Genomic DNA, 25,813 nt, shown 5'->3' on the forward strand with positions numbered 1-25,813 from the left:
TGGTTTGGAAGTATGGGAAGCAGACATTTGCACTGCCAGGCTAAACACACGCCCCTGGATAATAAGTTAAACACATTAGAGATGATAGGTAGATAATATACCTAGATTTGATATATAGATTAAAGATTAGATATATATATATATATATATATATATGGGTAGATTTGATTGATAAATGATAGGTTAGATAAATGATAGGCAGGTAGGTAGGTGAGATGGGTAGACTATAGATGATAGCTAGAAGAAAGATTAGATATAGAGAAAAACAGCTCTATTCACACACGTACTGCTAGTGTCATGGCTCTCGTTCATAAATAATATGGCACAAAAACATTTCACATGTTACACAACCCGAAGAAGTACGAATGTATGGTCTCCATTTTACACATGTGGGAACTATGTTCCAGAAATACATCAGGAAGATCATGCTACCACAGAAAGCATTAGGACAGGAAATTAAACCTAGCTCTTCAATTCCTGAGCTCTCCCATCCCGTGCTGCTGGGAGGCTTGCAAGCCCATCGCCTGAAGTGTGGTCCAGCACTCCCACCCAGCTGCGAGACAGGGGCCGGACGGGGGATCTGCGTCCATGATTCTATGTCATTACCAGGCTCTTTTGATTTTTTCCTCACAGCTCCCCACAAGGACAGACTGCAATCCTGACCTATCATTAGAGGGAGATTAGGTCATAAACACTCCCCGTGCAACGTAGAGACAGGAGGGTTCTCTCAGGGCAGCCAGCACAGCAGGTGGCCCACGGGGGCTCCAGGCAGCAGTGTGACTCCAGCTCCACGCGGCCTTTAGGACCCCATCCTGTCCACCACCACGGCCTTCTGCTCATCACCCCTCATCCCACTCCTGTGAGTCCTCACCAGTGCCCTGTCAGGGAATTAGCCAAGCAAAACCTCTCAGGACACCAAGGACAGCCACTGAAGGGGGAGGATCTTTTCTGAGACAATGAGCTCAGCTCCACACCGCTTCCTATGCTTCGAGATGGTGGCTGGCTGTAGAACTCACCCACTATAGATCATGACAGAGGGGTCCCATCCTATGCAGAGAGGATAGGAAAGAGCAGGGAGCAGAGGGCAGCTCCGACTTCTAGAAAACCCTGGCAGACATTCAGTCCATTTCAACAGAAGCCCGACTGATGGAACGAGCTCTTAGACTCATGGTTCTTAATCTTGGCTATCACCTGGGAACTTTCTAAACTACCAATGTCAGGCCCACCTTCACCAAATAAGTCAGACGTTCCAGTCTCTGTACTTTGTTAGACTCCCCCAGGGGACTCTGATGTGCAGTCGACAATGTTAACGACTGCCCTAGCTGCCTGCAAAATTCCCATCCCTGCAGAGCAGCCTCAGCCACCGCGACCCAACCCCGGCTGCATCCTCTCTATCATTAGGGGAACATTTAGTCACATTCAAAGAAAGCTGCCTCCCAAATGGGTTAACCAGAAAGAACTCTAATTTCTACTCACTGTAACTCCCCTTTATCATTAACCATGGCAGTTAAGGCCAACGAAAAGCAAGGAATTTGAATAAATGGCTTTACCTAACAACAGCAGCAAGTCAGAGGCACAGCCCACACAATTCAAAGAAGTAATCATTTATGATTGATTTGTGTATGTGTGTGTGTGTGTGTGTGTGAGTGTGTGAGTGTGTGAGAGAGGGCGATCCCATCCTTTGGTTCACTCCCTAAATGCCTGCAAGGCCAGACCTGGGAACTCAATCCAGAGCTCCCACATGGGTGGCAAGAACCCAATTACTTGAGCCATCATCACTGCCTCCCAGGGTCTACGTGAGCAGGAAGCTGGAATCAGGAACTGGAAATGAGAATCAAACCAAGCACTCCAATATGGGCTGTGGGCATCTTAGCTGCTAAGTCAAACACCCACCTCAATAATCATTTCTTAAGAAACTGGAAGTTCTGTTTAAAGAGGAAAAGGAGGAAAGAGGGAGAAAGGGCACTTAATGGAGTTACTTAGAGCCAGAGGGCTGGACAATAAATAGGAAAATGCAAATCCCTTGGTCAACTCTTTGGTAACAGAGCCAATGTTTCCAGTCTAATACTGTGTACTGCTAATTTTTTTTTAAAGAAGGGAAGAATGATCACTTATTACAGGCTTTCATGAAAAGCAAAGCAAACTAACCCAAACCTAGGCAGGAAAAAATGAATGAGTGCTAGATCCTAGCCCCTGTGTTGAACAGGAGGGATATTCAAGAAACCCACTGAAAACGTACAGTGTGGTTAGGAGTTTTCTTAAGTGACTAAGTGGGTACATCCCTGCTTATTAAACATCGTTTTCCCTGCAACTCAACATGGAAGCGGTGCCAGCAGCAGTCTCATTGCCCAGCCTGGGAAAGCAGGTAAGCCACAGAGGAAGGGAGTGATGGAACATGGTGGTTTCCACACTGTGCTTCCCCAAGCCTGGGTTCTCCAGAAGCAGAGGGGCTGCCAAGAGGAGGAAGACAAGAAAACAGCAGCCCACCCACCGCCTGCCATTCAACCAGAATAGCTCTGCTTCATCGGTCTTACCTGTCAGGTGGAGGGCATCTGGGTAAGACCTCATGTTGCCCCAGGGTAAGGACACTGAAGCTGGTAGGAGTTGCAGCAGCAACGGTCTCGGGCTCTTATCAGACTCCTCCGGGGGCTCATCAGGCAGCCAGTATGGCCAGCCTCTACGCAGGTGGGGCTGCATACAAATGCAGAGGGCACAATCTCTGCCCTCCCAAAGTCTATGCCTCGCTCACTCATCCTTGCACCTGTGTACGTCGTGGAGGCAATGAAAAACTCTGAGACCACGGAATGCTGACCACTGAAGGCCTGTCCCCCACTTCTAAAGGTTAGAAGCCCAGCATGTCCATTCTCCCCACCACCACTCCTGGCTGGAGCGGTCACTCTGGCCAACAAGAATGACGGAACGTTCCCAACAGTCTGAGCACCCTGCACTATCAACAGAGACAGGCTCAGTGAGCATAGAGTACTGAGACTAGCCAAGCTCTGTTAGCAACACCCATAGGCAGAGCCAGCACTGGGGCCAGGGAGGGCACGTACAACTCTGGAGATGAAGGCCCACCCCTCTTCACGAGCTAGGCTGGTTTCCAAGGCTGGAACTCCCAGGTCTCAGGGCCAGAGTCCAGGCAAGATGCCCTGCTGCATTATGGTTCCCGCTGATGTTCATGAACTAGAGTCTAGAGACCCACTCAGGAATGCCTCTGCTTCTGGAAGGGACTAGTAACCCCTAAGCCCCATTAGTCACTAACGCCCCCTAGCTGGGCCAGTCAAAGTCAACCCAACAACCCCTTCACGAGAAAGGCAAAGCATTCCACAAACTGTGTGCGACTGCTGGGCAGAGCTGTGATTTCCTCAGGATGCCCCATTCCTTGCTCCTCTCTCACTCTGCTTGGTGCCATGTTTCAGGAGGTCACTCCCAGCTCTGCCAGGGAGTGGACAGACCCTCCTAGTCCAGTGATTCAAGGCTGAGATCTGCAGGACACCTGGGCAGGCCCGTGGCATCTGCTGGCAGAGGGCACTCACATCCTGTGGAGCCTGGAGAGACCAGAGGTGGAGAGCAGAGCGAGAGCCCACACGGACAGCCTATCGGATAACGTGGCTCTCTAATGGCCAGACCACGGGCAGATTCTGTGGCGACAACTTTGGTCCTGGACTTTACAGCTTAGTCTGATGTGGTTGGGTGTTTTTGTAAACACTTTCTAACCCTAGTCAAATGAAGGCTGCAAAGGGAATAATCAAAGTATCAATTACAGACACATTCATATTATAGTGTGTGTGTGTGTTCACACATGTGTGCTTCTCATAAGCAGGGAGCAAACCCAAATGCCACATGGATGAAAAAATGACAAGCAGTGGATGTACCGCAGCAATGCGCTGAGCCACGTCCCCTCAGGACAGCCCCGCACCCTTCTCCCAAGCTCCTGTCTCGCTGAAAAGAGCTGGGACAAACCCAAGGGCTTTCGGGAATGACCGCTGAGTCCACCATGGTGCCTGGGGCCACATGACTTCTAGAACAAGACGGGACCGTCCGCACTCAGAGAGCGAGCTCTCTCATTACGAGAACCAGCCTGACAGCCGCTGGCCACACCCGCCTCTGAGAACAACCCAGACAGGAGCTGTCCCCGTCCATGACCGCAGGACAACATCTGGGCTCTGAGCTTTCCCCCCTTTCTTTCTCCGCCACCGGCGGCCAGAGCGGGGGTCTGGGGCAGCACAAATTGGGGAGGAGGGCAATGTTGAGGCAGCAGCTGCTTCCGTCATGCCGAACTCAGTGAACACGGGACATACGAACCTCCCCTTCCCCAGGACACTTGGCTGTGTGGCATCCCTCAGACAAAGCAGGAAACCAAGTCTCGCTGGCATGTTCATCCACTCATTCATTCAACCACAGGCATTAACAGAGAGCCCCAGAGGAGTGACACACTGGCGGGGGAGTGGTGGGTACGAAAATGCAAGAGACAGAGAGAGGGGCCTTGACTGAACCGCAGCATAAGGCTGAAGGCCACAAGAAAGACGCAGGGCCGCCACTGTGGTGCAGTAGGATAAGCCTCCGCCCACGGCACCAGCTTCCCAGATGGGTGCCGGTTCTAGTCCCGGCTGCTCCTCTTCCTATCCAGCTCCCTGCTAATGGCCTGGGAAGGCAGTAGAAGATGGCCCAAGTGCTTGGGCTCCTGCACCCATGTGGGAGACCAGGAAGAAGTGCCTGGTTCCTGGCTTTGGATTGGCCCAGCTCTGGCCACTGCAGCCTTTTGGGGAGTAAACCAGCAAACAGAAGATGTATGTCTGTCTGTAACTCTGCCTCTCAAATAAATAAATAAAAACATTCAAAAATGAAAGGAAAGAAGGAAGGAATGGAGGAAGGGAGGAAGGGAGGAAAAGAGGGAGGGAGGGAGGGAGGGAGGAAAGGAGGGAGGGAGGGAGGGAGGAAAGGAGGGAGGGAGGGAGGGAGGAAAGGAGGGAGGGAGGGAGGGAGGGAGGAGGGGCAACAGATCACAGGGAAGGCCTTGCTGCCTAGGAGCCTGTGATGGAGAAGACACCTGTGCTGGGAAGGGCACGCCTGGCTCAGGTCACAAGCACAGGGCAGTGGAGCGGGGCCACGTCACGGAGACTGACACTTGCATTGCTTTCTCTGAGCAAGTGGGAGCCACAAAGGCTGCAGAGGAAGGAGGCAGCAGGACCAAAGCTGACCTAAAGCAAGAGGCTAGGATACCAATGAGAGGCCACTGAGGGCCAGGGCAGAACTCCAGTAAAACACAGCCAAGGTGAGAACAGTGGGGAAGAGAACGTGAGGCGCAAGATAATGAGCGTTCAACGTGGCTCCATGGGTTCGAGCCGCCATGACCAGGAGAGCAGCCCTCTTTGGGATGGGCTGCTGGAAACACAGCAGGTGTACAGAATAGGGGAAGTCTGCTGGGGGACAGGTGAAGGGAGGTACACAAGGCACGGACATGGAGCTACATCCAGGGAAGTAACAAATATCGAGGTCAGGAGAGAGGCCCCTTCTAGCCCTGCAGTGACCGCCCAGTCTCCAGCCCTGCTGTTCGATACCGCCCTGGGGTGAGGAAGGCCCCTGGCACTGTGGTACCTGGAGCCCACGCCCTCTAGGATGAGCCTTCAGGTCAGGTTAGCAGAAATGACATTCAGAACAACCCTTGAAAATCAGAGTCTGTAGATCTGGTGCAGACCCGAGAGCTACCCAGATGGCCCTCCACACCCACACGCTCCACATCTGTGGATTCAACCACCCCAGATGGAAAATATCCTAAAAGAAAAAGTTAAACTAGTACAGAACATGTACAGACTTTTCTTGTCATGAATCCCTACACAGCACAGTCCAACAACCGTTTACAAAGCATTTACACTGTATTGGGTATTACAAGTAATCCAGAAATGACTTGAAATAATGGGCAGGCATTTGGTGTAAGGGTTGAGATAAACATATCCTTCATACTTCAGAGTGCCTGGGTTCAATTCCCAGCTCTGGCTCCTGACTCCAACTTCCTTTTGAGGCAGACCCTGGGGGGGGGGGGGGGGCGGTCAACAGCGACGGCTCAAGTAATTGGGTGCCTGCTACTCATGTGGGAGACCTGGACTGGGTTCCTAGCTCCTGGCTTCCACCCAGCCTCAACCACTGAAGGCATCTGAGAAACTAACAAGTGGATGGGAACCCCTAACTGATACGTAGACAGACAGACAGATGGTATCTGTCTCTGCCTCTCAAACAAATAAATGAATAAACAGATCTACAACATATGAGAGGATGTGTGTGTGTTACATGCAAGTACTATGCCATTTTATACCAGCAGAAGGGACTGAAGCATCCACTGACATTGGTATCTGCAGGGGTCCTGGAACTGATGCCCCTGGATACCAAGGGACGGCTGTGCTTTCAAACAGCTCTCCAAGTGCCTTGGACAAGCACCAGGTGGAAATACAGACCCACAGTTCTCATGAGCTACTCCAGCAGGTTCAGTGGGATCCAGGGAGTGGGCTGTTTTAAGATACACCTGCCCAGGAGACACAGAGGCGCCCCTGGAGCTGCCCTCAGCTCATGTTCAGGCCAGATCCTCTAGCACACGCAGCCTCTTTTTTTTCTGCCTCTGCAGGGAGGGTAGAGCTCCAGAATGTAACAGAGATGGGAGGCTGGGAGGCTGCCGGAACCCAGTGCAGGATGGAATGACAACGCCGAGCACGTCTGAGAACTGACAACCAGCCAGGAGCAGTGCTGGTGCCACCACTGCCTGTGTGTTACAGACGTTGCCATGTCACAGAGGAGGCGACTGAGGCTGAGGACGGAGGTCAAGCAGCTGGCAGGTGGTGGGGCACAGCTGCAGATGTGTATCGCGGACGGGCACCTGTCCCCAAGTCGCACCCTTACTTGGAGGCTCAGCCTTCCCATCTACAAAGCGGAGATAACTGTTCCACCAGCTTCCTGAACACTCTCTAGTCCTGCCAACTCTGATGGCCATAAAGCCCCTGGGAAGTCCACCGTGGTTTCCCCAAGCAGCAGTGCCACCACCCCTGTGACCCCCTGGGCAGGTCTGCATGTGGCCTGCGGGCTCTGTCTGGATTCCCTGCCCACCCACCCCTGGATAGAAAGGGCAAAGGGCGCTCCCCTGCCCTGCCCCAAGTGCCCCTCACAAAGCCTCCATTGTGTAACTGTCAATAGCAGGCTCTGTGGGATGCCAATAATATTATTTTCTGCTACTGACATGTCAGCTCCTTTTTCAAACTGGGAATATTCGGCCACATTTTCCTCTGCACACAGCCTCTGTGGCCTGTGACCTGGGCAACACACAGCCAGCAAGGGGCCAGGTAAAGACTCGCCGGTGAGTGCAGGTGACCTGGCATGGGGAAAGTCAGAAGATGGAAGGGAAGAGGGCGCTCGCGGACTTTGAGCCAATTTACTTCGACTGCTTGTTCCAACAAGCAGCCGTGGGCACGTCAACTCTCCACTTGCATCTGTTCCAAGTACCCTAAGCATTTCTTTCTGGCTGCAATCGGCACTAAAGATAGAGTCTCACTGAAGAAGCAGGTCACAGGCAGCAACCAAGTCACATGAGCCGCGCATCTTCCTGAAGCCTCTTTCTCAGGAAAGCACATCCCAGGCACTCATGAGCTCACTCAGAGCAAGGTACAACGTGGGACCAGCAAGGAGGAAGAGGAAAATCCTCCTGCCCCACCCCCCATCAACAATACTCAGCTCTGGAAGGAAAGGTCGGCCAGCAGAAACCCTCCAGGAGTGATTCGCAAGATGTGATGGGGCCGGCGCCGCGGCTCACTAGGCTAATCCTCCGCCTTGCAGCGCCGGCACACCGGGTTCTAGTCCCGGTCGGGGCGCCGGATTCTGTCCCGGTTGCCCCTCTTCCAGGCCAGCTCTCTGCTGTGGCCAGGGAGTGCAGTGGAGGATGGCCTAAGTGCTTGGGCCCTGCACCCGCATGGGAGACCAGGAGAAGCACCTGGCTCCTGCCATCGGATCAGCAAGGTACGCCGGCCGCAGTGCACCGGCCATTGGAGGGTGAACCAACGGCAAAATGTGATGGGGCACATCCCCCCCATTCCTTCCATTCTCTGAGGTTTGCCTGTTAAATCCCCTACTCCTTAGCCTGACTGCATCAGCCCACATTAAAACGCCACCACCTCCTGTCCCAGAAAGCAGAGCAGGTAGTCCGACTTCTCAGCCCCTACTCCCGATGATCTGTAGGTAAAGCCACCTGTGACTACTCCAGGCTCCCTGGGCCAGGTCCACGGCTCATGGAGAGGTCCCTCGTGCCTGTGCAGGAAGAACCCACCTGGAGGAGTGGAAAGAAGCCCTCAGCACCGAGGCAGAAGCCAAAGAGGAAGTCAAAGCAGCGACAGGAAAGGATCTGACCCCCAGGGAGGGGGACAGAAGGCAGGAGAAGGCACGGGGCAGAGCGAGGGGCCAAAGCCTGGCGCCGGCGTGAGGAGCGGAGCAGCACTAGGACCACAGGGTAGGATGGGACAGACAGATGGGAGAGGGGAGAGTAGGGCCCTTCTGTATGGGCTGAGCAAAGTGCACCTGATGAGAGTGGCGTGAGGAACATCCAGTCCACCGGCTGTCCAAGGCCTGTGAAATCACTGGGTCTGGCCCTGCCAAGGCAAGTGGGGCTCGAAATTCTATCTATCTAGAGCAGGCTCATTTTTTAAGCTGATAATTTTGTACGGCCCACAAATGATGTTATTTCTAAGTACCCAAATGGCCACTGGCAGAAAATGGTTCCCTACCCCTGGATCAGAGGCAAAACCTCTCTGAGCTCAGCAAAGCACCAAACACGGATGCTAGAAAGGATTTCCACGGTCACCCAGTGCAAGCGCCTCACTGTGCCCACGAGCCACTCAGGTGCAGGGACACGAGGTGACCTGCCCAAGGTCACTCAGCAGGCTGGTGTGTGAAGGGGACCAGAGCTCCAGGCTCCTGACTGCCAGGAGTCTATGCCCCCAGCGATTCCCACTGGGCAACCCCTGTGATGAGTGATGTTGCTGAACACAGACCCAAGAAATACCATTCATGGCTTACAGACTCTGTGTGACCGAGGCAGGGCCCCCAGGGCCTCCACGTGAGCTCGGAGCTGAGGCAGAGTACCACCGTGACTTGGCCTTTCTGGTGGTCAGGCCAGCAGTCCATGCTCGCCCCGGCTCAGCTGTTGCTAGCAAGCGGCCCCCCACCCAATTTCTGGCTCGGACCAGGTGAGTCCTGCACTAGGGACAAAGCAGCAGGCTTCTGGACTAGCTGGGCCCTGGGGTGGGCGTGAAGGGCCCCCCTGGAGAACGGCACCCCCTAGGCCAAAAAGCAACGGGTGGAGCAAGACACAAGCAGTCCATACTCCAACAGGGAGGCTCACGACGTGGAAGTGGACACGGGAGACCTGGGTCTCTCACACCACAGAGGACAGAGAAGCCACGGGGGCGAGCAGGCGCCCACGGGGAGGAGAAGGCCGGGGAGGGCAGGGCGATGCTCCTCCAGCTCAGGGCAGTCCAAGAAGAAGCTTCCGGACAGACTCAGAAGCCACAGGTAAAAAGACTGTCGCTCTGGAAAACAACCAGCAGGCTAGGTTTATCCAAAGCAGAAACAGCTAAGTTCTTTCTCCTCGCAGAACCAACAGACAACACAGGGACTTCCACTCTTCCATCAAACCTATTTTTAACACCATGAATCTGACGAGCTCTGTGTAGCTTGCCCATCTCATCAAGAACCAAATGGCATTTGTCAAAAGGCACTCCGGAAGCTGAGCGTTCACAAGCAAAGTCTTGGCATGTGTGCTGTGCCCAGTGAACACACTTTAGATTTGGCTCAACAGAACCTGAGGAGCAAAACCCGAAGGGCGCCCAGCTGTGGATGTCGGAAATTTTCACACCTAAAGGAAACTAATCTCTGAGGGTCCTCGTCCAAGAGGGCTGCCCAGATCCCTCTTAGCCAGGCTCCAGTGAGGAAGTCTCTCTCCCCAACCTTTGGTTTTCCTACCAGTGGAACCAACTCCCAGTCCAACATTACACTTGCTGTACCCCATCCCCATTCTGCAAAAAACCACCCTTGTGAATTTTTTTTTAAATCAAATACTTGTGAATAAAGGAGAACACTGACAGTTTTGAAGATGACTCCAAATACTGTGTTTTCACAACCAAATCATACATTGTGTTCAAAAAAGGCTGAAGTCCTCAAACAGAGAAAGCAAGAAGTCATTCTGGTTCTGCCAAAACCCCCTCCAATGTCCGCTCAAGCTCAAGTGGAGAGCTCAAAGTTCAACAGAAAAATGGAGATAAGGAAGTAAGACAAATGGTTAACACCCCACCCCCTGCTCTGGCGGAACAAACACTGCTCAATTCAGCAAGCTTTAGAAGGAAAGATTCAAACAGCACAGACTCATTTTCAAATATTCTTAATTTTCTTACTGATCATGGTGGTCCCCCCAGCCAGGGCCGCCTTAGTCCCTTGGAAGAAGTCATCAGCAGATGTCATTCCTTGGTCGGGCATCTGGAACCGAGTGTGCACGTCGATTCCTCCCGGGATCACCATCCTGGAATGGGCTTCAATGGTCTTCACCCCTCCTGGCACAATCAGGTTTTCTCCTATTTGCCTAAATAAACAGGGTTGGTGACAGGGTGGTAAGTGCAACGTGGAATCAAACAGGATCAGCCAAAAACTATCTTCCAGACACAGAATAAGTGAGAAACAAAACTCAAACAGGCTTCAGAGGCTTCATTGAAAGCAGTTTAGCTACCAAGAAATGCCTAAGATGAAATGATAACAAAGGCCCCAAAATATTTATATAAAATGTCACTCAACTTTCTGCAACACACACATTCAAGCTGATTATCATATAGTAATGTTCTTCAGATCTGCCTACGCTTTCTAAACATTTATTTTCAATATAGCCTTTTCAACAGAAAATAGGAAGAGTGGAGGGAGACCAAAAGAGCTAAAAAAAAAAAGTCATGAACACTGTGAAATGTGTTGGGGTGGACCTTTGGCACGGCAGTTTAGACCCCGCTTGGGACACCTGCATCCCGTATCAGGGTGCCAGGGTTCAAGTTCTGGATCCACTTCAGATTCCAGCCAGCAGACACCCGGGAAAGCAGTAGCTGATAGCTCAATACATGGGCCACATCCACCCACGTGCGAGACCCAGATTGAGTTCCTGACTCCTGTCTTTGGATACCCAGCTCTTGAGGGCACTGAAGAGTGAACCAGTGGATGGGAGATCTCTGTCTCTCTCTGCTCTTCAAATGAATAAAAAATGAAAGAACAAATAAAAGTGTGTTTGATGTGGAAGCATGCTCCCAGCAACTCAGAGAAACAAAGGCAGAAAAACGAATATTCATTATGTTGGGGCGCATGATTCATGTCCAGTTTCTTAAAAAAAAAAATAGTGTTCATACATCTTTCTACCAATTTTCTAGAAAAGAAAATTAAGGAAGAGGGGGGTGATAAGGATCTAAGACACGTTAGTGACAACTAAAAATAGCATACAGGCCTGCTCCCTTCTAGGCCAATGTCCTGCCAGACCAGACTGTACGCTGGCTGCCTCCTAACCGAGGGGGAAATGGAACATGAAAGTCACAGCACTGGGGAGCTGGCAGCTGAGACTGTCACAAGCAACGCGAATGGAGAAGACATTAAATACCCGTATGGAAATCTTACAACCTACGTAATGTTCATAAATCGGGATGAGCTTCCAGGCAACGGTCATCTCCACTCCAGTTTTCCACTCCTCCGGACTGGCTTGCTGCTAGCCCTTGATGAATGCTGCTTATTTAAAAGATGTCATTTGCTGAATGTTTTTCTTTAAACAGATGTGCTATCTCTCCAGAGCCCTGTGAGCTGTCCCAGTAGGAAGGGCGCAGGGCACTGGTACATACTCAGCTCATTTAACCTCTGAGGCCAAAAACACCCAAATGCAGCAACTGCTGCGTTGTTTCTCCTTTGCAGCATAATACACAGTCAACACAAGGGCATTCCTGCTTGTGCTAGCTGCCTCTTAACGCATGAAACCTAGAGTGCCCCGAGGATTAGGCAGTGATTTGTGTGTGCTACTCAGTAATTAGCTTGGTGTTCTTCAGCCGCTCCAGCGTGGATTTCTGAGTGAGAAGACAGACGTGCTATCTCAATAGAAAAGGCCGTATTCCACATCTGTGCCCCAGGACGGGGCAATCCAAACAACTACATTCTAGGAAAACCTTCAGCATGTACCTGAACATGTACATGAGCCATGTATTTGAGCTGGCAACAAGAAGATATTGTGTCACTTCCACTAAAAATAGCAAATCACACAACACTCATGTATAATGCAATGGATGTGCATTCAATAATGGCTTTGAATTCCCTCAATCTGAGGTTTCCTGAGTTCACATATCCCCATCATCAAAATGGCCTTAAAGAAAATACTAAATTGGTCACTTGTTAAAGACATTTAAGCTTGAGACTCGGGGGGTGAATGGTAGCTAATGCTTATGAATGAATACTGGGACTACAGGCTGCAAACACATCTTTGCACAATGGGCTACACTTACTTGATCAACCCATCTTCCATGTATATGTCTGCATAGAAGGACTGGTCATCGTTAACAATTTTACCTCCTTTGATCAGAAGACGATCACTCTGAAACAAAGAGGGAACAAGGTCACAATGCGTAACTGACCCCTGAGAAACACAGGGCCAAAGATAAGTGAGCCCAGGGTGTATTTCACTATTCAAAAATGAGGTTCAAATGAGCCAGTGTGGGGAGGTTCAGTGACAAAGGTGAGCCGGTGTGTTGTAACCTATTCATCAGCACCTGATGAGTCACACGCTGCCAAGGCTTCCTGTAGATAAATGAACCATCTTTCTATTAGACCCTAAAAAAAAAAACCTCCTATTGAAGAACACTGAAAACATTTCAGATAAAGAAGTCAATGCTTTTTAAGTGGCTTTTGGCTAAATCTCATTTAAAAAAAAAAAATACACCCACACATAGGAAAGTCACATCTCCCTGAGATCTGTGTCCAGGAAAATCGACCAAAAGTCTGTTGTCATGGGATCCACTACACAAACATACTTGGTTCAACCACAGCAAGGTTTCAATTCACTGTGTCCTTCATTCACATTTATCTTTGAGGAAAATCATGGCAAGTGTTGTGGAGTGGGGGTGGGGCAGGGATACCACAAAAATAGACCAGTTCAACCAACCTGTTAAGAAAACAGTAAAGCTTCATGATGAGATATGAGAGAAGGCAAATCCTAACACTACTATAGGTTGCTGGTCCACTTGTGTTTTCATTGGTGATATTTGTGCAAAGCCAAGAATGTACCGACATGGGACACCATGACTCATCGCTATCCCACATGCTGTTGGTAGAACGGAATGCTAAAATCCTGTTCAGTAAATATGCACCTGCGTTATTCCAGACTGGGCTTAAACCTTACAAACTAAGCCATATATTATTCTTTTAACATGCAACATATTTCAAAAATCATTCTGCCAATTAACTCAGAAGTCAACTACAAAATAATACTCAGTAAGAGCTATTTACGTCTAGTAGCTGCCAAGAAACAAATATCATAGAGAATCCTTTTGTAAACATGTATAAGCGCCGGGAAATCAAATACGTTTGCACACAAATGCACAGGCACGTGGGTTTAGAAAGTATTTATTGTTTCTCTAACATACTGAAAGCCATCCATCGATGGTTTTAATTGTGTACACTGTGGGATTCTTCATCCTGATAGAGACCTTAGAAAGTCAAAGGGGAAGAGGCGACAGCAATTCCTGCACCTGTAGGAGGTAAACACGAAAACCTTCACAAAATCCTGTCGGGTATATTACCCCAGCACAGCTTCCAGTGAGGCAGATGGAGCCAGATTCTATTCCCCCAACACATAAGGAAACAGGTCCAGAGACGGAACGCCATTTGCCCCAAGTCACCTGAGCCAGGGTTCTTTCCTGGGTCTACAAACGTGAGCCAGATACGGCCTGGGAGCCAGGGAGGGGCCTTGCCCCTCACGGCCAGGCCCCTCAGTCACTGCCGCGCCCCAACCAGAGAGCAGCGAACACATCACAGTCTTGTTCACTCTAGAGCCTTCTAGAAGGCTTCTTACATAAGAGGCTGGAGAACGTGACGGAGGGAGGGAAACCGAGATATAGGTCCTATGAAATCGCAGCCAGATTTTTTTTTTAGGGGTGGAGGGGGCGCTCTTTTAAAGAGTGGTCTTGTCGATTGTTCGCTTCAATGTTTTTTTCCCTCCCCACCCTGTCAAAACGAAACTGCCTTGCTCATCCACGAGGACAAATTCTTGGAGCCTTGCATCTCTTCTGCTCCCATCACCCCCCTCCTCCCCCAGCTCGGGAGAGAACACAGAGCAGGGTCCCCTGCGCCCAGCCCTTTGGGGATCTCGGGTCGTTTGCCTTCAAGGAAAAAAAAGAAAAAAGAAAAAGAAAAAAAGGCAAGTACCCACCCTCGCGGTAGAACCACCCAGCTCATCCTAGGAGCCGCCGCGCACACGCCCCCTCCCCCGTGCGCTGGGTCCCACGTCTGTCTCCTGCGGATGGGTGTGCCCGGTGCGCATGGCGACCGCGCGTCCTCGAACCCAGCCCCAGGCACCTCCCGGCGAGGAGAAGGATCCTTTCCTTCTCGGCCTCAGCGCCGGGTTCTTCCCGGGAATCAGCTGGTCGGTGGCCACTGCACAGCATTATGTAACAATGAGTTTCCCCGGCGCTCCTCCCGCCCTGGGATGCAGAGAACACAGAGCAGGCGAGATGGTTCCAGGAAACGATGGGGAGAGGCTGGGAGTGAGAAGGCGCGAGCGGGCAGCGAGAGCCGGCGCTCCTCGCTGAAGCAGCGTGGATGCGTGGCACGGATGTGCCCCGTGATGTACGGAGGCACTGCCCCGGGGCCCGGGGCCGCTCGGATCATTGTCTGCGCGGCGCGGCGCACAGCGCCATTACCTCCCGGGCCCGGCTCGCGCGGCCCCCGGCTCCCACCCTCCCGCCCGCTTTGTATGCGCAGACACGGACGCCTCCCGGGCGGCGGAAGGAGCAGAAAGGGGCCGGGAAAAGGAGCCCGGAGCCCTGGCAGGGCCCCAGCCCCCAACGCGAGGGCCACAGAACGCACAGGGCCACCCCGAGGGTCCCCGGGCTCCAGAGAGGCGCTGCTTCTCCGCTCGCCCCACATCTCGCCGCGGCACCCAGCCCTTCCAGCATCCGTGCGCTGTCAGGAGCCTCGGCGCAGAGCCCGAAGCCCGAGGGAGGCTCCGGAAAGCGCTCGCCGGCGGGGGCGGGGGCGGCGGCCCCGGGGAGGACCCGTGCCCCCCGGCCCCCGGCGCCGAGTCCGCCCCGCAGCGCGCAGCCGGGAGAACAATATCCGAGCTGCAACCATGCATAGTCAATCTGGCATCCATTTGCGTACGCCCCGCGGGCCAGCGCCGCAGCATCTCGCGCTGACAATGAAAGGAGACAGCGGACCTGGCGCGCTCCCCAAGGCCACCTCCGGGCGTTCTCGCGCCCGTTTTAACGCCCTGCAAGTGTCGTGGCGTCACCCACCGCCTTCGCCACCGCCGCCCTCGTTAGCAACAGAGGGGGGCTGGAAAAAAAAAAGTTGGGTCCACGTCCCCCGCCCAGATGCTCTGTCGCACAAAGGCTGTTGGCCGATCGCACATTCCCCCAAGTCCCAAACTCACCGTGATGCGTGGAATATTCTTCTTCCCCTGGTAAGACATCTCTCTCCTGGGAAAAAATCAATTGCAAGAGGGCAGCTTTACAGCAAGAACTGCCGGGAAGGGGATTTGGTATGTGTATATATATTTATATATATAATTTTTTTGTTGCAGAATTGAAAAAGATGCAACCGCCTATGTGGTCTTGTTCGTAGCAAGTCTCAGGAAGGTAAAGGACGAATACAAGCCTCTCTCTCTCCTTCTTCCTCTCCTCCAACACAGCCCCAGCTAGGGCGGAAAAAAAGAGAGGAGAGAGAACAGGAGGGAAGGGGGTGGAAATAAACTACAGCAATAAAAGCCTCGGTTCGAGTCGGCCAGTTCGGCGCATGCGCCGCCAGCCACTCCCTTTCCTCTCAGGCTAGAGCCATCCGCTTCGAGAGAGACGAGCGCGGATTGGTCACGATCGCGGAGTATGCAAATGAGGGAGCGCGGGGAGGGGCGCGGCGCGAGCGCGCGAAATGCTGCAGTGTGCGGCCGGGGGCGGCGGCCGGTGCGTGCGCCCGAGCGGGGCGCGCGCCTTTCGCGCCCTTTCTTTGGGCCTGGCCAGCGAGAGCCAGAGCTAGCGGGAGCCCCCGACGCCAGCATCCGCAGCGCCAGGACAATGGAGGAGTGGTCGTCGCGGGCGGGGAGGGGAGGGGGCGGCACCTGGAGACCGAGGGGCTCCGGTGCAGCCCGGGCTGCACGCACACGCTCGCGCGCTCCCCGGTGCTCGCCCGCCCGCGCGCCAATCCGCGGAGGCCGCCGCTGCAGCCCCGCGTGGGGTGACTGCGCCGAGCCAATGGCTTCGCGGGCGGCGAGCGCGCGACTGTGCGGCCGGCCGGCGGCGCGCGGCCCGGGAGGGGCGCCCGGGCCCCCTCCCCACCCTCGCCCCGGAGTCGGCTGGGGAATTCAAGCGGCAGCGAGCGGAGGGGAGGGCTCGGCGCGCGGGCCACGCCCGTGCACGGCCCAGCCCCGGGGAGGGCCCGCCTGCGGCCAGCTGCGGGGGCCCGGGGGCGCGGCCCTAAGCGGGGCTGCAAAGATGCGGGCGCGCGCGGGGCTGCGAGCATCCGTGGCCCGGCAGCTTGAAGCGCGAGCCTGGAGGAAGCCCGCCCGAATCCGCGGAGGGCCGGGATGCGTCCGGGGAAGGCTGCAGCGCGCCGCGGCTGGACACCCCGCCCCGAAACGTCCTTCTGTGCCTCGCAGCCACGAGGAACCGGGGGAAGGGCGGCCGCGGCGAGTTGAGGCCCGAGCGGCCTCAGCTGGGGCCGGGTGTCCGCTGACAGCCACGCCCACCCAGACCCGCCTCGGGGCTCGCGCTGGGTGGGGGGCGGCGGCGTGTTCCGCCGGTGCGTGCAACTCCGCTGGGAAGCCGCGGGGATGACAGCGTCGAGGAGCCCCGCATCGCAGGACCCCAAGAAAGAAAACTGAATCATGAGGAAACTCAGGAAGTCTAGGCACAGAACACGGCGTTCAAGGCCTCTCCGTGGGCCCGGCCACTGAACAGGGATGTGACCCCTCAGCTTTGCTCTCCAAACCGCCCTAACTTCAGAACCCTGTGCGAGAGGAGGGGTCCAGCGGATCCCGGGCCCTCCATGGGGGCACAACCACGCTGCTACATCTGGGGTCGGGTCCGTGGCTTCGGGGTTTCTCTGAGATCAAACAATACCTAGAATCCTACATAATCTAGGCCATCAGATGGCCACGGCAAGAAGAGAGCATCCGTTTAAGTGGCTCACACCTGCTCAGCAAAGATTAGCTGTTACATAAAGAATAATCCTGTGTGCTCTATGTTCCAGTGTTTGTATGCACCTGCCCACTTTGGGGGATGGTCTGTCTGTCCACCATTTCATTCCTGTACCTATAAAATCAAAAGTCCCAGAAAGCTGTTGGGGACACAGAAAAAGCTTCACTACTGACTGGTTCAACTTAGCTTTGTATCAAAATACAAAGTGCCGCCCTCCATCTATATTTTGTTTTGTGATAAAGCTCCCAAGAGCTTTTGTTTAGTCTTAGTTCCACAGCCACTGATAGGAGTTCTCGGTCCCCGGTAATTGACATTTCCGCCTGTAAATGGCCAAAGACTGCATTGATTTGTTTAAAAGAGTACTTGGCACATAGAAGACACCAAACAAATAGTTATAATTGACCACGGCAAAGAACGGTGTGCCATCTGCATTTTTATCATACTTACCGCTCACTGCAATATGGAAAAGGCAAAGGGGGTGGGGGGAGAATTTTCCACCCACTCTGCACTGATAGACTTACTAATATAAATGATGGATTTTACACTCTCTTTAGGGGAAAAAGAAAGCAATGAAAATATACTGTAAAATTACAAATCATTATTTTTGAACCTATTCTCAGGCATGACTTCTCCAAATTCTTAAAAACTAAACACGTCTTACATGCAAAAGATTCCACATCTGAAGCCCCTTTCCCATCTCACTGCCTTCCCATACTCCTCCCCCAGCACCAGCAAAACGCAAGCTGGGGTCACGTCCCAGGCTTTCCCGGCGGCTGGGCGGAAGGACTTGCCCAGGCAGTCTGAGAGCACGAGTGTGGTGTGTTTTAAGCAGGTGCCAGTCCCGAGTGACCCCGGTCTCCCTGCGGGTGCTTACACCCACCTGCCCCACGCTCAGAGGGTGCACGCAGATACCCACACAGCTTCAGGGCAAACCTCTCAGTGCCCCTCCTCACATCTGTGCCTGGCCCCGTGCTGTCCTCTCCCTCCCTCCCCTTTCCCAGGACACTTCCCAAACTGAAATGTCCCCTCCTGTCCACCCTACTGAAATGATCTGTCCATTTCTTTCCTATTGGATCCCAACTCCTAGAAGCGGAAGAGCCTTGCATTCCTCTGCCAGTCACCAGCACATTGTGTGGTCCGTAGCAGGTGCACTCGACTTCAAGTGCTCAAATAAAACTGCTGTCATTGGTACGACAAGGACAGAACCCTCCACATCACCCACATGGCGAGTGTTGGTGTCAGAAAGCCCCCAGCCCCAGCCTTCCTCTTAGCACTGTCATTCTGCTGGACCCTCCTCAGTGACGAGCGAACGCATCGTCCCCAGGCCTCGAAAGCTGCAGGAGAGCCCTGTGACACTGCAGTTTAGTGTCTCTGCAAGGCTGCAGCTGCCTAAATGTCGAACTACGCCTCCCCTAACAAAGCTGGATGTACCATCAAGCCTGGTAAGTCAGAGAAGAGCACTCAGTCCTAGATCAAACCCCAGTTGTCATACAAGGCATTGCTATAACTGTTCCTCCATACCAAATTCTGAAAGTGCTCTGTCCTCCACCCCCTCCCCATTTTTCTTTGTACGTGCCTACACGATAGCCTTGATCATATTACACCACCTATACCTTTCAAAACCTGAGCTCACAGAGGTGGGAACTCTTCCAAAAGTCTTACTCATCCTTCCCCTTCGGATGTGGGGAGGGGCGCAGGAATGGGCACACCCGACCGGGGTTTTAACATGGCGACATCAATCATACAGCCTGCTGGAAAAGGCGGGTAGATGAGGACTGCCACTGCGACGCTGTGGGCTGCCGGCGGCTTTCAGTTCCTCAACATCTGCCTAGCATGAGTCCTGTTCCTGGTTTCACCTTCCCATTTCTGCCTCTGGGGCGCTCCGGGGGCCTCCGTGGAAATGTACTGTTCTTAACACCACAGAGCAGGGGCGCTCGGAGCCACTGACTGCTGCCGGGAAGGACTGAGCCTACAGGTGCAAAAGGGAGCATGGTCCAAAGCCGCACGCTGCTGCAGTTCCCAGCCAAGGGCTGTGGCCTCCAAGTCATCCTGCAGAGGAGGCTGAAATGAATGCGGTGGTCAGAAGGTACCAGAATCCTTCTTTGCCAAAAACGAAGGGCATCGACTAGGACACTTGAGCTGGAAGTGACGCTTTCCTCGCTGCAGATGGAATCGGGCAGTGAGGACCGTTCTCCTTGTGTGGATAACCCCAAAGGGGCAGAGGCTGCAGAGGGACAGCTGAAGGGCAATGGCTGGAGACTGCCCACCACCTTCCCCAGTGGGTGACAGGTGAGGCGCTCTAAAGCAGAAGACACTGCCTTCGCTACAACTGGAGAGATGACTGGCCACAGGCACTGGGGCTCCAGAGGGGTCCTGGAGAGTCCTCACTGCAGGAGGACAAGGACACGAGGCTGATCTGTCCACCTGCTGCCAGACATCAGGGCGCAGAGGAAAGTGTGCACGTCACAGCATCCAGAAGGCTTTCTCCTGTTGCCTCCACTTAGCACACACGCCCCCGACATCACACACACCTCACATTACACCCCAACCAAGTCACACCTTGCATCCCAAACTTGGGATGACTGCAGATTTTCCTGGGGGTCCCAGCGATAGACTCAGGGCACTCGCCCTGCCCATTGTGCCTCAGGCCTGCCCTCTGGTGGTGAAAGAGGAGTGTGCGTGTGCTCCCCACCATCCTGGTCCCCGCAGGGTAGCCTGGGGCTGGGAGCCCGCCTTGCTGGCTTGTTCTGATGTTCCCAGACTTGCCTGTCATACCCAGGAACGGTTCTTTACCTAGTGTGCCTCTGGGCACGTAGCTGCCCATCCGCCCCCCACCCCCATTTCTAGACAAGGAAGGTCTCACTCCCTGGCCAGTACCTTCTCCACTCCCTGAAGTGCACCATGGCCTGCTCTTGACCCAGGGGAGCCACGATTTACACAAGAGTGGGAAATGCTATCACCTGGGTTCTCCTGTCTGCCTTCTGGCAACAGTGCAGTCCACTGAAACTCTGTTAAGTGATCCAGGGGGAGGGAGGGGACAATTACTGTGCACCTGCTGTCATGGAGTGCTCTGAACGCATCTTCTTTCATTCCTCCTGCCCACCACGTGCTACCAGGTAAGCCTCATATCCTCCTGTCACAGCACAGAGACCCTCGTTCCAGGTCCAGCTTCACACACAGCAATACCAGGGCTCAAATCCAGGTCTCTGTGACGCCAAAGCCCACGAGTCCTTTGCCTGTCTCAGGCCCCATTCCTTAGATGCTGCCCCTGTTTCAAAATCAATTCTGCTTCTCCTTCCTTCCTCATCACCCAACAGAATGCAGTTGCACCCGGTGGCCTGGCGCCCTCCCCACACAGGACACGGAACTGACAACACCAAGATCCTAGAGACTGATGCACAGTTTAGCGTGCTACCCTCTCTACTAAGAGTTTCAGAGGACAAGGCAGGCTTCTTGTAAGTTAGTTGCAAACTGTTTATCAGCTCCGCCAGCGCCATCTGACCCCTCCCTTCCTTTCCAGCCTCGTCCTCGGCTCCCTCTTGACATCCCGCACACGCCACAGCACGCTTCACGCAGCCTTCGTTGCCATGTCCCCTCTTCACTGTGCTGTGGCCAGTTCTTTCCATCCCTGCTTCCAGGAAGCCCTCCCTGGCCACCACCTCAAGCCAGTCCACTCAGTAGTGACGATGACAGCCTGGAGTACTGTTGCGCACTGCTTACCTGTGTGTTCGCTGTCTGCCACTACCTGTCACCGGCAAGACCTACACAGCCTGTTGTCCACCACCACCACCACCCCCCTGAGGACCTCACAGCACTCACTAAACAGGAGACGAATGGACAAATGAATGGCAGAACCTTTCCAAGGACACATGGTTTCCTTGGGCTACTTCCCAGCATGGGTGACCACTATGTCACATGCTGCCGCTTCCTCCCTGGGGTGCACCTGCCACCGTCCAACCCTGACTCACCCAGATGGTGACAATGTGGCCCACTGGCTAAGCCCAGGTGGCCCAGGCTCTAGTCCCCGGTGGCCAAGCATGCAGATGTAGCTCGGGAGCATCAGGCCTGAGGGTCACATAGCCCAGCTCTGCCTGCAGTCTGGCTGCAGTCACTGCACGTGGCTTCCTCTTTCCAAGTTCACACTGAGGCTGGCGCTCCACCACACCCAGCAAACACGGCAGATCCACAGCAGCTGTGTCCTCCCTGATGTAGACTCTGTCAGTTCCCCAGGGGGCTAAGAAAAAGGCTCCCTGCTAAGGGCCTGGGGAAAACAGCAAAAGATGGCCCAGGTGGTTTTTTTGTTTGCTTCAATTTTTAAAAAATTTTATTTAAGTTATACAAGTTTCATATATTTCATATATACAGATTTAGGAACATAGTGATACTTCCCAAATATCTGAGCTCCTGCCATCCAAGTGGGAGACCTGGAAGAAGATCCTGGCTCCTGGCTTCAGCCTGGCCCAGCCCAGGCCACTGCAGTCATTTGGAGAGCGGACCAGCAGATGGAAGATCTCTATCTTTCTCTCTCTCTCCTTCCCTCCCCCCCACCCTCCCTCCCTTCCTCCCTCTCTCCTTCCCTCCCTCTCTCATTCTCTGTAACTGTGCCTTTCAAATAAATAAACAAATCTTAAAGAAATCTGAACCTGGACAGGGTAAATATTTCAGGAGCTTAAGCCTTTTAAAACCATCAGCCACAAACAGTTATGAGAACTGCCGTTACCCAAATCCATTTCATGGCTTTTGCCCATATTCGTTAACTCAGTTTCCCTACAGAGGCCTCTCTGGGGCCAGTTTGCTCCCGCAGTCTGAATTCTTGGAAGTAGTCCAGAGAGTGCAAGGATTTAGCAAAGTTCTGAATTCTCCCTGAATCAGGTCTGTTTCCCCCTCCTCCTCCCCCAGCCCGAGCCGTCTGTACAGTGTGCGAGTCTGTAACCCAGCCTGTGTGCAGAGGGCACTGGGAGGGTGCTGTGTGGGGAGGTCAGGCCTGAGGGTGCGTGGTGCTGCACACGTAGGGCTTCGCCAGCTGCAGGAAGCTGTGCTTCCAGACACCAGGGCTGGGTCTGTCTGCCCCCCCCAACCCCCACTCCTGAGAACCAGCAGTCCCAAGGCTGCTCTCCCTCCAGCTTCTGAGCACACCCAGCATCCCCCAAGAAACCAAATAGGATCCTTACCAGGACAGCCACAGACCAGAAAATCATTGACAAAATGAGCAGCCGGCGTAGCTGTGCTGTGAGCCGACTGCCAGTCTCGCCTGTGGGCCACTGAACTAAATTCCCCTCCTAGAAACAGGGAGGCCGCAGTCAGAGCAATGGATGAACCGGTGCCTGCACTCCCGCACACAGGGGGTCTTTCCATTCTGTTGGGAATGAGAGAGGAAGTAAGACTAGCAAACAGGCCCCTGTAAGGTGACTGGGCATGGACTGGAAGAACGGAACCCTGAGGGCTTGAGAGACCAGGTGGGGGCAGGGTGCATGCCCTTCACCGCTCCTCCTCTCTATCCAGGGCCAGTGGCGTCCCAGGGGCATCATCTTTGCCTTGTCCAGAGGTGTAGGGCAGCTTGTGGCCGCAGAGCCTAAGTACACACACCTGGCTTCTGTGTTCCCCCTCTGAGCCTCCCACTGTCACCTGCTCTGTGCAGCCATCCGAACCCCAGGCTGAGCTGGCCGGCCCCTCTGCCTGCCCCGGCACAGACTACAGCAGAGCACCTGAAGCAGTTTCCCATACCATTCATCACCACACAGCGCCTCCCCCTAGACAACAGCTTCTTGGGGACTTCTGGCACCCACCATGGGTTGTACATACAGTAGACACACAAACTCTCAAAGATGGATGGATGGATGGATGGATGGATCCATAGATAAAGGGATCAATCGCAGAGGATGATAGGTGGGTACATGATGGGTGAAGGGTGGATAGATAAATAAATTAATAAACTCTTTGGATAAAAGTCTCAATGACACAATAGAGGCACACTGGGACTGGAGTTCAACACACTCTTCCCAGGCACACAATGCGCAGCCAGAGCCTGTCTCAGGTCCTGTGTTTTAGTTAAAGTTCCCGGGAGGACCACAGCGACCTCCTTTCTAGTCTCCATCTCCTCATCTTTTACTCCTTGCCCTTCCTGTCAAGCTGGTGAGAGATTTGTTGTGGCCGTGGTTAGTGTCCTAAGCCTACGAACCCCCAACATCTGTCAATCACACTTGGTCCAGTTTCCAATAAAGTCCATGGGGGGCAAAGGTCACAGGGCTCTGGAGTCAGAGATTTGTTATCTGGTGGTTTTCCCCTAAGAACGACTCAGCATTTGACCACAAACAACTGGGGGGCTCTCCCAAGCTACCATTCCCCTCCTACAGAGATCCACTGGGGAGAGGGCTCTTGTGATTTCTGAGTGTACGTCCAGGCCCCTTCCAAGAGCAGGACATCAGTCGGAGCCTACCCATCCCCCTCTGAGACTCAGGTCCTGCCCAGGCCCTGGCAACCCTCGTGTTAAGTATGGCAACCCCATCCCTGACCCCAGCCCAGGGGACTCCAGGCACTGGCATATGATACACACGGGTAGACCTCCCACACAGTGCTGACCAGAGTGCCCTGCTCTTGGTTCCCCATGAGTCTCTGCACCTCAAAGCTCCCTGCCCACAGTCAGCCACTACCAATGCCACCCATTTGGCCTGGAATGCAGACAGCTGGACTGTTCAATGCACTCTACCTGCCCAACTAAACCAGCAGCCTCAACCTCCTTCAATATCCGTCCTGGCATAGAATGACCTAAGGCAGATCATGGCCCTTCCTTCCCACTGCAAGAACCCAGAGCCTTGCCTCCAGGGTGTTAAATATAATACCCCCTCCCCATACAGGGGGTGTATCTCAGCTTGTGCACTCGGACTACAGAGCCAGGCAGAATGGATGAGTGCACTCATCCAGCACTGTTAGATCTCAACAACTCAGAGCAACATCTCCCACTCGCTCCTAGACAATAGCAAACTGGGCAGGAGTCTCCCCCATGACCCCCTTCCTGGCTCAATAGACGGTCCGTGTGTGACAACACCTAATAAATCATCACAGACAGGACATAACCACATCTGTGTGTAAGAAAGGGAAACTTTTTCTTTTTTTTTTTTTTTTTTTTTTTTTTTTTGATAGGCAGAGTTAGACAATGAGAGAGAGAGAGACAGAGAGAAAGGCCTTCCTTCCATTGGTTCACCCCCCATTGGCCGCCACGGCCGGCGCTGCACCGATCCGAAGCCAGGAGCCAGGTGCTTCTCCTGGTCTCCCATGCGGGTGCAGGGCCCAAGCACTTGGGCCATCCTCCACTGCCTTCCCAGGCCACAGCAGAAAGCTGGAGTGGAAGAGGAGCAACTGGGACAGAACCGGCGCCCCAACCTGGACTAGAACCCGGGGTGCCGGCACCGCAGGCGGAGGATTAGCCTAGTGAGCCGTGGCGCCAGCTGAAAGGGAACCTTTTCTGATACCACGGAGCCTCTCTTTCAAGCCCCTTTCATTCAGGGAGCAGCACTTAATTTAATAACTCTCCATACTACCCAGCCCAAGTAGCTACTGGGTCCACACGGCTCTGGAGCACCTGAAACATGGTGAGTGCAACTGAGGAACCGAATTTTTTTTTTTTTTTTTTGACAGGCAGAGTGGACAGTGAGAGAGAGAGACAGAGAGAGAAAGGTCTTCCTTTGCCGTTGGTTCACCCTCCAATGGCCGCCGCGGCCGGCGCACTGAGGCCGGCGCACCGCGCTGATCCGATGGCAGTAGCCAGGAGCCAGGTGCTTGTCCTGGTCTCCCATGGGGTGCAGGGCCCAAGCACTTAGGCCATACTCCACTGCACTCCCTGGCCACAGCAGAGAGCTGGCCTGGAAAAGGGGCAACTGGGACAGAATCCGGCGCCCCGACCGGGACTAGAACCTGGTGTGCTGGCGCCGCAAGGCGGAGGATTAGCCTAGTGAGCCACAGCGCCGGCAAGGAACCGAATTTTTAATTGTATCTCATTTAAATTAAATTAATTTTCATTTAGAGAGCCACTCGTGGCTATGGTTGTCATAGTGCATAGCACAGATCTGCAAGCCAGGGCTATAGCTGGACCTGAATAGATGCAGAACGTGCAAGTTCTGAATGAGCCAGATCAGCCCAGAGCCATCCTGTGTCCTACACAGTGATCTTAACTGACCCTGAGTTTGTAGCCAACATTTTTTCAAAAAATGTATTTGAAAGGCAGAGTTACAGAGAAGAGAGAGAGAGAGAGATCTTCCATCTTCTGGTTCACTCCCCCAGTGCCCACAATGATGGGATGGGACTCGAACTTCTGCCTGTATAGAATGCTAGCATTGCGGGCAGTAGCTTAACCTGCTGTGCCACAGCCTCGG

The 25,813-nt window shown here is 53.6% G+C and overlaps 1 protein-coding gene and 1 long non-coding RNA gene across 4 annotated transcripts in view; both read right to left on the minus strand.

Moving 5' to 3' along the window:
* DPYSL2 (dihydropyrimidinase like 2) overlaps nt 1–25,813 on the minus strand; it is a 149,978-nt gene that overhangs the window by 59,590 nt on the left and 64,575 nt on the right. The window contains exons 1-3 of one of the 3 annotated variants that reach the window (XM_002709455.5): nt 15,686–16,096; nt 12,543–12,631; nt 10,425–10,609 (exon numbers count right to left, since the gene is read on the minus strand). In XM_002709455.5, coding sequence (XP_002709501.1) covers nt 10,425–10,609; nt 12,543–12,631; nt 15,686–15,724 — 313 coding nt within the window. In that variant the 5' untranslated portion in view covers nt 15,725–16,096. Of the gene's footprint in view, nt 1–10,424; nt 10,610–12,542; nt 12,632–14,464; nt 14,677–15,685; nt 16,097–25,813 lie in introns of those variants that run through there. The other 2 variants (XM_070068271.1, XM_051842554.2) reach the window with 2 other exon arrangements.
* Nucleotides 13,644–14,059, minus strand: LOC138848456 (uncharacterized). Its single transcript, XR_011386252.1, has 2 exons — nt 13,935–14,059; nt 13,644–13,784 (listed from the first exon to the last, which is right to left on the minus strand). It is a non-coding gene; the product is annotated as an uncharacterized lncRNA (long non-coding RNA).

This window comes from Oryctolagus cuniculus, chromosome 2 (assembly GCF_964237555.1).
Source record: "Oryctolagus cuniculus chromosome 2, mOryCun1.1, whole genome shotgun sequence".
In the NCBI taxonomy this organism is placed as follows: domain Eukaryota; kingdom Metazoa; phylum Chordata; class Mammalia; order Lagomorpha; family Leporidae; genus Oryctolagus; species Oryctolagus cuniculus.